The following is a 9,806-nucleotide window of genomic DNA, read 5'->3' as shown; positions in this document are numbered from 1 at the left end:
ATGGTGTTTTGAGTCCAGAAAAATGTCTGGGCTCGTCGGGGTCACCACTATGGTGATGTGAGCAGTGGAAGAAACACAGCCACCACGTTGAGGGTCGTTAACAACTGTTTTTATTCATATTCAGCATGTCCCTTTAAGGGCAGCAGGAGCTCAGTCACCTGGTGCATTGTGACATCATTATCACTGCCCAGGGTGCATGCTGGGAGGGATGCCGGAGTCAGAGAGAAACCTCTGACGATGCCATTTCCCCATGGCTGCCCCGCCACATGGCGATACAAGCGGGGCTGGTTTGCCGTGACGATGTGCATCCCCATGCACATATATTAGATAAAGATATAGATCTAGATTAAAAAATTAAAAACTTAACCTTCTCTATTAAAAAAGATCTCCCCCCAAAAAAGCACATCTGAGCACCTTATCCTGAGGATTTTGTAGCTTTAAATCACATTAAAAACATTTACATCAAATGAAAATAAGACAAAAGGTCACCATGTATCTTCAAATTTCATCAATAAATCAAATACATGATATCTAATTTTTTTTCTAAACTTAAACAGGACATGATATGAGAAAACCATTGAAACACTGTTGAAGGTCTAGAGTCTTTCCACTTGAATAAGATGGCTCTTCTAGCCAAAAATGTAGAGAAGGCCACAACCCATTGCGGAGGTACAGAAAAACTCCCTATGTCTAGTTCAATAACCCCACAAAGAGCAGTTATTGGATTGGGTTGTAACTCCACCTGAAATACAGTTGAAAAGATATTAAAATTTTCTTTCAATACCAATAGATTTCTGAGGTAGGACAAACTGAAACATACATGTCAATGTAGCAATATCAGATTTGCACCTGTCACAATTAGGGTTAATATTAGAAATGATAGAAGCTAGCTTATCCTTGCACATGTGAACATGATACACCACCTTGAATTGGATTAATATATGACAGGCACATATTGAAGAATCTTGTACCATAGATCCTCTGATAAGGGTCTTGCAAGTTCCAATTCTCAAGCTTTTTTAATTTTGTCATGAAATATTGGACATAATTCCAATAACCTATCATATGTAATTCCATTTAATCATTTCGGAGAAAAATATTATCAACTAAATCTGGTGGATATACAAATGGAAAGTCTGGTAATATGGTATTTAAGAAATTTTTAATCTAAAAAAAAGAATATTTGGTAAGTTGTATTTACTTGCCAGCTGTTCAAAAGACATTAAACAAACTTACTCAAGTAAATTTGCAAAAAAAACCTTTTGATTTTCCATATAGTGAAATATTGATCAATTATTGGTGGTCAAAAAAAAATGAAAGATAGCACTAGATTTGCAATATATGTTGAGTATTGGATTAGATATATCCTTATTGATCTTGGAAAAACGAAGTGGAAGAGAGGTACCCCTTTAAAGAGGCCACTGAATACTGCTGCATAGATTTCAATTCTAAATCTATGCATAATGGACAATCCAATTTGTCAGAATGAAAAATCCAAAAAGGTAGGTAACGAATATTAACAGCCCAGTAATGATCAGAAACACTCAACTAGTGAGCTGTGCTGTGTATACTATTCCACTTACTTCCTTCTGTATATTGAAAGTACCTTACAACCAGCAACTTCAACCACCAAGATAGACAAGAAATTCAAATGAATGGAAGTAATCACTACTGTCTACTCCCTAAGTCACTCAGAGCATACTGTCATTGTTGCTAGATTTATATCCTGGAACTCCTGAGAGCATTGGGCGAGAAATATACCTATTTCATACACAGTATTCTTATATTTCTCCAGCATGCTAGTTTCGTCCGCGAAGCCAAGCCAAAGAAAGATTTTTATATTTAAGGCTGTTAAATTGAGAGTTTGCAATGTTGTTTAAGAAGGCCATTAAGAATCCTAACTGGTGTCACATTAGGCTAGACCAAGTTAAAACAACAGAACTTTCCTCTTGGGAAGCCCAAATGAACTGTTTTGTTTTAAAAAAAAAACCTTTTTTTCCAGGATATCACAAGGCCCCTAGCTCCATTCTATTCACCATAAATATTGGAATTGCCAAACCTCAGGACTCTTTATTTTTGTCAAATCGCCTCCAAATATTCAAACAACACTTATCTAGTAAGGAGTCCAGCTGATCCATGTGACTTGGTTACTTTGTTTGCTTAAAGGTTTTTTAAAAAATTCTTAGTTTATAAACCACGCTGGATAATGGAGGGATGGGAAACTTGTAGAATTAGACATCGGCTATTCAGTTTCTTGTCCTAAACCAGTGTCAAAGTAAGACCATAGCTGATCTTCTTCTCAGCCACACTTCCCTTCACTAACTCTAAGATTTCCTTAAACAAGGAACAGCTAGTGCTCAGGAAAACTATGGGTTATGTGGCTGAATTGGAATAGAGACAGATAACCCACTTTAAATTGTTCATCATGTCGCAACTTTTGTGGACAGATTTTGAGGATATTATCAGAGAAACCGACAAAAACAAATTCATTTAAAATAATTAAGAAATTAACGAAATTAAAAATCAAAAACTTTATAAGCTTCTCGGTTTACTTGAAGTTTATTTTAAATGCTGGCACTCAAATTCTTCCACCCCACCCCCCACAAAGTCAGGATGTTCTAAATTATTTTAATCAGCCATGTAGAACTTGGTAAACTGCGGTTGTTTTGTAATGTAGAACATGAAGAAGACTTGAGGTCCTAATTTTCTCTGCAGTCAACATTCAGATTGTGGCACAACTTTAGCAATGTGGCCAATGGCACCATCTGGAGACAAGTTGAGGGATAAATGGAGAAAAACCTGGTGATGCTCAGCAGGTGTGAAAAGAGAAAGTGGAGTTAACTTTTCGGGTCAAAGAGATGCCTGCTGTGATATGTGCAATATCAGAATCAGAATTTATTGTCATGAACAAGTCATGAAATTTGGTGTTTTTGCAGTAGTATCACACTGCAAATATTCATATAACTATCTTACAATATTACTATTTAAAAAACAGTGCACAAAAAGTAAGGCAGTGTCTTTGGTTCATTGATTATTCAGGAATCTGATGGCAGCGGGGAAGAAGCTGTCCCTGTGCCACTGAGTGCTCACCTTTAGGCTCCTGTACCTTTTTCCTGATGGTAGCAGAGTGAAGAGGGCACGGCCTGGTTGGTGGGGGTCCTTGAGGATAGAGGCTGCTTTTCAAAGACACCGCCTCACGTAGATGTCCTCAGTAGAGTGGAGTCTGGTGCCTGTGATGTCACAGGCCAAGTTAACAACCCTTTGGAGTTTATTCTTGTCCTGAGAGTTGGTGCCTCCAATACCAGGCAGTGATGCAATCAGTCAGAATGCTCTCCTCGGTCCACCTGTAGAAGTTTATGAAGGTCTTCGATGACATACCAAACCCCCTCCAGACATCTCACAAAGTGTAGCCTTCTTTGTGATTGCAATATCGGCTTAGCGATGGGCTGAAGGAAAGCAGAGTCATGAGTAAACAATGAGCTGCTGGAGGGATTCTGTGGGTACTCAGGTAGCATCCCTGGTTAGAAATGGTCAGTCAAAGCTTTGGATCAGGACCCTTTAACCGGGTCTCAATAAAGACTCCCAATCCAAATTTTTGACTCACCCTTTATATTCCTGGATGCTGTCCAACCCACTGAGGTCTTTCAGATTCTTGCCATTTCCTCAAAGTTCCACCATCTGCAGTTTCTGTGTTTCTCTTAACAAATGTGTGTGCTTGGTGGCAAGAACCTCGTGGCAACTCACACAGTTACATGTGATGCTCGTCAAATACCAAGTAAAATACATTTGACTAGACACCGGTCACGTTATATAGGAAAGTAGGGTTTTAAGGTAATCCTTGGCCCCTTGGAGTTTTGTGACACTTGCCCGCTCTATAAAAGCACAATGGCCTTGCACAAACCATCAATTGTTCCTGTCATGACAGTCTGGAGTAACAAGACGTTTCGAGCTTGAGCCCTTCATCAAGGTAAATGTTGGTTATGTATCTTTACCTTTGTTACATAAAGGACACTGTTTGACCTGATGAGTTTCTCCTGCATTTTGTGTTTTTACTTCAACCATGGCGTCTACAGATTTTCATGATTTACTTCTGGCTTATAGATGGAATTCCAGAACTTTGAGTTGAAATAATCGACAGCAAGGTTTTCACTAGCAGATAGATTTTTTTTTAAACAACAAATGAATACAGTGTTAAGTTCCTGAAGCAATGAAAAAGGTAGCTAGATTAAACAGGATGCAGGAACAACTAAAACACAAAGTATTTTAGTTAAACAACAGCATAATTTCCTCAGTTCTTTTTATTTTATGTTCATTAATGCAAAGGAACTTGTGGTAAGTTATGCAATAAAATAGGAACAAAGGCTAAAGGAGAACAGTAGAAATACTACCATGCAGTGGCAGAGCATCAGTGATCATTTGTCTGGTGAAAACTTGCATCCAAGGCCAAAAATGGCCTGGCATTTCACTTTTTTCATTTCAGTGCCACCCAGTTCTCAGTCCCTAGCCAAGCTTAGGAGATCATCAGTCACAAACCCCTTCATCTTTCCTCTCTTAAATATGTCACCATTTTCTAGTTTAGTTTGACTGGTGACAACTCAAACAGAGGACAAGGTCTGGAAATTTCTGTAAAAATATTGTTGTGGAACAGATGTATACTAAAGAGCACCTTCTGCTATTTTGTGGGAGGTACAAAATGAATTATTTAAGGGTTTTTTTGTTTGCAAAGAAAGGAAAAAAGACAACAGCTGTCATCGGTTACAAACACCTGACTGAAGGACATCCTAATATGAATGTGCTTCTATAAGAATCTTAAATTCAGAAGTCTAACACACGTAGCACACAGATTTGATTTCACAAAAGACAGAACTAGATTCCTCACTTTCCCTCCACATTTTGCTATTTTTCTATCAGTCTAATGTACCTTTGATGTCATTCATTACAGTATTCTTCAATCATTAGTTTGATAATCAGCAGGTTGCTGGATGATTATTCAACAAATACAAAAATGGTTTGTGACAGTATTTAAATAACCTACATTACACATTAAAATATTTTATCTTCATGCTAAGTGAAATAATAAAATGATTCAATCATTTCTCAAATATGAATAAATATTCTCTAATTATTGTGTAAAACCACAAAACACAAAAATATTAATGTCCAGTTTTAGAACCCAATTTTAGAAAGTACTATGAAGCTATTTACCAGTAAGCAGGTGATCAGTTCTGTTCAGCGCTCATCTGAATGCAAAGCAACAAGTATATAAATAGAGGACCTTTCATAAATCCAGAATATTCCAAAGGGTTTTGCAACCTTGGAGTTGATTGAGGATGATCATTGATGACAGAACACTTAAAAAAAAAAGTCTCCAAGGCAGAAATTAAACCAAGAAAAAGATGATCAGCTTTTGATTGACTGAGGGATGAAAGTTGATCCAGATTTAATGAGAATCTAATTGGATCATCTATGGAGTGTTATGGGACCTCTTGGTGTCTCTTACATTCTTGAGGGGCCAGTCAGGGACCCATCTTTGGAGAATTATGGGACCTTTTGGTGACTCTTTCTTCCTTGAGGGGCCAGTCAGGGACCCATCTTTGGAGAATTATGGGACCTTTTGGTGATTCTTTCTTCCTTGAGGGGCCAGTCAGGGACCCATCTTTGGAGTATTATGGGACCTTTTGGTGACTATTTCTTCCTTGAGGGGTCAGTCAGGGACCCATCTTTGGAGAATTATGGGACCTTTTGGTGTCTCTTACATTCTTGAGGGGGCAGTCAGGTACCCATCTTTGGAGTATTATGGGACCTTTTGGTGTCTCTTACATCCTTGAGGGGTCAGTCAGGGACCCATCTTTGGAGTATTATGGGACCTTTTGGTGTCTCTTACATCCTTGAGGGGTCAGTCAGGAACCCATCTTTGGAGTATTATGGGACCTTTTGGTGTCTCTTACATTCTTGAGGGGTCAGTCAGGGACCCATCTTTGGAGAATTATGGGACCTTTTGGTGTCTCTTACATTCTTGAGGGGGCAGTCAGGTACCCATCTTTGGAGTATTATGGGACCTTTTGGTGTCTCTTACATCCTTGAGGGGTCAGTCAGGGACCCATCTTTGGAGTATTATGGGACCTTTTGGTGTCTCTTACATTCTTAAGGGGTCAGTCAGGGACCCATCTTTGGAGTATTATGGGACCTTTTGGTGTCTCTTACATTCTTGAGGGGTCAGTCAGGGACCCATCTTTGGAGAATTATGGGACCTTTTGGTGTCTCTTACATCCTTGAGGGGTCAGTCAGAAACCCATCTTTGGAGTATTATGGGACCTTTTGGTGTCTCTTACATCCTTGGGGGGTCAGTCAGGGACCCATTTTTGGAGTATTATGGGACCTTTTGGTGTCTCTTAAATCCTTGAGGAGCAGTCAGGGCCTCAGGTTTTATTGCCTCATTTATAAGGCACTCACTCAGTGGAGCTGATATGCAAAAGTCTCTGGAGAGAGGCTTGAACCCACAGCTTGCTGAGTTGGAAGCAAAAGTGTCAAACAGAACCATACCAAATTGACAGAGTTCCAGGATGGTCTCCTGAACTTTGGATGAGTGCAAACATTTTACACACTAAGTAAATGGAGTGCAACATCTGTCAGTTAAGCAACATTATTGCAATAGAATTTCTCATGTCAGAAATCCAAATAATTACAAAAGTCTCAATTAAAAAATGGCAGAAAGTTATAATTTTGCATTATCCTGAGATATTCTCGAGTCATCATTTTGTGTTTTCAGTGTTCAGAAAATAGATGGAAAAATAACCATATTCAAATTCGGCGATCTCCCTCATTTCAAAATATAAAGGACTTTGGTTCATTTGCATTTTTCTTTACTTCTTTTGGTTAATTTTGATTTTTCTTTTCTTTCCTGGTGCTGGTGTACCACTTCTGAATAGCAACTCCACTGGTGCCACTTGTTACACAAAGTGCTCCCCCTAAACTCCACCAGGTAGGTGAGCGATTCAAGAATAAATATTGCCATATGAAAGCTAGAACTACTTCGATTGTCTTGATAAGAGCCACAGGGCCAGCCTTCTCTATCTGCAAAGCTTTTGTGAGAAATGTCTGCCCTCCAATGCCAAGTATGCTGATCACGATTAAAATTGCTCGATCCATTCCACAGAGGGGCAAGCTCCATTCCTGAATTATCGAGACCGCACTTAAACTCAAGACCATTCCAATCATTGAATAGTACCAAATGGAGAGGAAGTAGTGGACGGATTTGCCCATTTTCCGGATCACTATCAACGTCAATGACATGCAGATTGCACTTGCAAACGCAGCAGCCGTCCCCTTGATGTGATTCTTGTAGTCGCTTTCAAATCCAGAAATGTGAGTGCCAAAGAGAAACTGTGGCCTAGCGATAAGAATGACCCCGACTAAAGAAAAAACGAGGAAGATGGGATCCAAGAGAGTGCATTTTTCCTTCAGAAAAATCCATGCAAATACGGAGACAAAGACTGGGTTGCTAAATATTATGACAGTGGCATCAGCCAAATGCATCTGTTGAATGGCGTAGAACAGCAACATCATGGTTATGGCACCGAGGATACCTCGTAGGAAAAGCAACAGTCTCAGGCCCTTCGGTCCCAGAATGTCCACTCTGCAAAACAATGACAACAGCAGGATTAAAGTTTGATGCAAGCACATCTCTAAACCTGGACCCATACTCATATAGTTTTACAGTTTCTTAATTTAGTTAAAATATTGAAAAGGAAACATTTTCTGCATTATTCAGAAAAGACCATTATTTTTATTCATCCTCAAATTAAATTATTGTTATGGATCTATGTTAATAGTAATACTTAGGTTAAGGTTAAGTTATATTTCTTATAAAAATGTCTTAGTAAAGTAAATTATAGAGTTAAAATATTGTATATGTGTTTTTAGTAAGTTAGTTGTGGGTTGGTACAGGGTCACACACAGGTCGCAGCATATTTACAGAGAACCACTGAACTCAGAAAGATTGTTCTTTTTCGGAGTTGACGCATCTTGAAAAGATAGCGCTAATGGATCTGAAGTGAGTCTTAATTATTCAAGAACAATGGAGTGTTTGCTTTATTAAAAATTGAAATATCTAAGTACTCAATAAGAAGGAAGCCATCGGTTTTTATACTAAACCACTTAAGGGCTCTTGAACAAGAGAACAAAAACTCAGAGCCACGTGAGTGATATATTTAAGCCTTTGAAACAAAAGTGATGTAATCTTTCAGAGTGGTTTCAAGACAGATGTATGAAGATCACATGGTTTACAAGAAACTGGGGTTTGTAACAGTTTAAAATTCAATAAATGATCACATGATTTCAAAGAATTGGAACTGACCTCATTAATGATGTAAATGGTCACATAATTTGGAGAAATATATATTATCAAGTTCATACATTTTTGGATCACTTCAGTTTGGAGTACAGAAGTCAAAATCCTGTGACACACACACAGGGGTTGGAACCTTGTGAAAGACAGGGTTGAACTACAGTAACCAGAATAGGTGCTATTGTGTGTTACTCCTGGAAAAAGGGAACACAGAATAAGTGGCTTTTTAAATAAGGAGGACCGCTTCGCTGTCTCTTTGGAAAAGAGAACAGAATTCTAATGGGTCCATTTCTGTATGCCCACTTCACTTAACCCTTGTCTGGGCTTGTGAATTTATCATGGAAGGAAATAGCTACATTCACTGTTTCTTAGAAGAGGGAAGATTCTTCGTGTGGGAAACAGATTCCAAAATCATCAGTAAAAAGAAGATTTGATCCTGGGAAGACAGGAATTGTATTCTCCTTTTCACAAGAGGTACATTGGTGGCACAAAAGATGGTCTATTTAAAAGAAAATCTCAAAACATCTCATCAAAAGAATAGTGAGTTTAAAGAGACCTGGAGATATGATGTTTAAAAGTGCTTTATAGTTATTTCTGAACTGAAAATTTAAGACCTTCAAGCAAAACTAAAATGATGCTGTAGTTTTAAAAATTAACTTTTCAGAGTGGGACTTTAATTGCACACACATTTTACATTTGCGCATAGTGGGGTTAAATTTAGAGTTAAGTATGTTTAGAGATAAGTAAGTAATGTTATGTTGTTGATAGTTTAATTTAAAAAAAACTATTAATTTGAATTTACCATTGTCTGGTGAATTTTCCATTGCTGTTCCTTTGTTAGTGCTAACAAAGTCCCTTTAAACCCAAACAAAAAAAAAAATTAAAAGGGTTGTTAGTTCACAACATTATGAAAAGGATGGAATCACCTAAAATCTTGTTTTTTCAGTTTTAGTGCCTGCAATCTCAATAGTGTTGGACCACAGTGAACTTGGTGTTGGTCCAATCTAAATAAGCATTCATTGTGCCTGCACATACACAACAAATGATAGCCCCTCATTCATGAATGGCAAAAGAGGGCAAAGCCAAACCTCAGTCCAAAATTCCACTCATGCATACATTTTTTAAAGACTTCAGTCGCATTCTAGTGCATGATGTATGAATCAATGTTTTCACATCTCAACCTGACATGGTTCAGGATTACTCAATATGATACCCCTGGTTTGCTTGTTTTAATTTAACATTTCAAAGTGCATTTAATCACACTTTTCTCCCATTTCCTTGGGACAATGCTCATTTGATAAATAAATAAAATCAAAATGATTTTCTGCCATTCTACCTGTAGTTGATGATTACACCAACTCCATTCAGAAATGTTCATTTCATACAATTTCATAACCTCACCCAATTATTAACTGAACTCCAGACTCTCAATTTTTGTTGGTGTGAATGCAGCAAGTCT

The 9,806-nt window shown here is 38.0% G+C and overlaps 1 protein-coding gene across 4 annotated transcripts in view; it reads right to left on the bottom strand.

Annotated features, from left to right (window-relative positions):
- Window positions 1–609: 609 nt before the first annotated feature.
- The window catches only part of slc35g1 (solute carrier family 35 member G1), a 66,083-nt gene continuing 56,886 nt past the window's right edge, over window positions 610–9,806 (bottom strand). For 2 of the 4 annotated variants that reach the window (XM_069900561.1, XM_069900562.1), the window contains exon 3: window positions 4,281–7,636. In XM_069900561.1, the coding sequence (XP_069756662.1) occupies window positions 6,877–7,636 (760 nt within the window). In that variant the 3' untranslated portion in view covers window positions 4,281–6,876. Of the gene's footprint in view, window positions 743–3,090; window positions 3,447–4,280; window positions 7,637–9,149; window positions 9,203–9,806 lie in introns of those variants that run through there. The other 2 variants (XR_011345518.1, XM_069900563.1) reach the window with 2 other exon arrangements.

This window comes from Narcine bancroftii, chromosome 10 (assembly GCF_036971445.1).
Source record: "Narcine bancroftii isolate sNarBan1 chromosome 10, sNarBan1.hap1, whole genome shotgun sequence".
In the NCBI taxonomy this organism is placed as follows: domain Eukaryota; kingdom Metazoa; phylum Chordata; class Chondrichthyes; order Torpediniformes; family Narcinidae; genus Narcine; species Narcine bancroftii.
The sequence above is the reverse complement of the archived record's forward strand: the minus strand, read 5'-3'. Positions and strand labels throughout refer to the sequence as shown.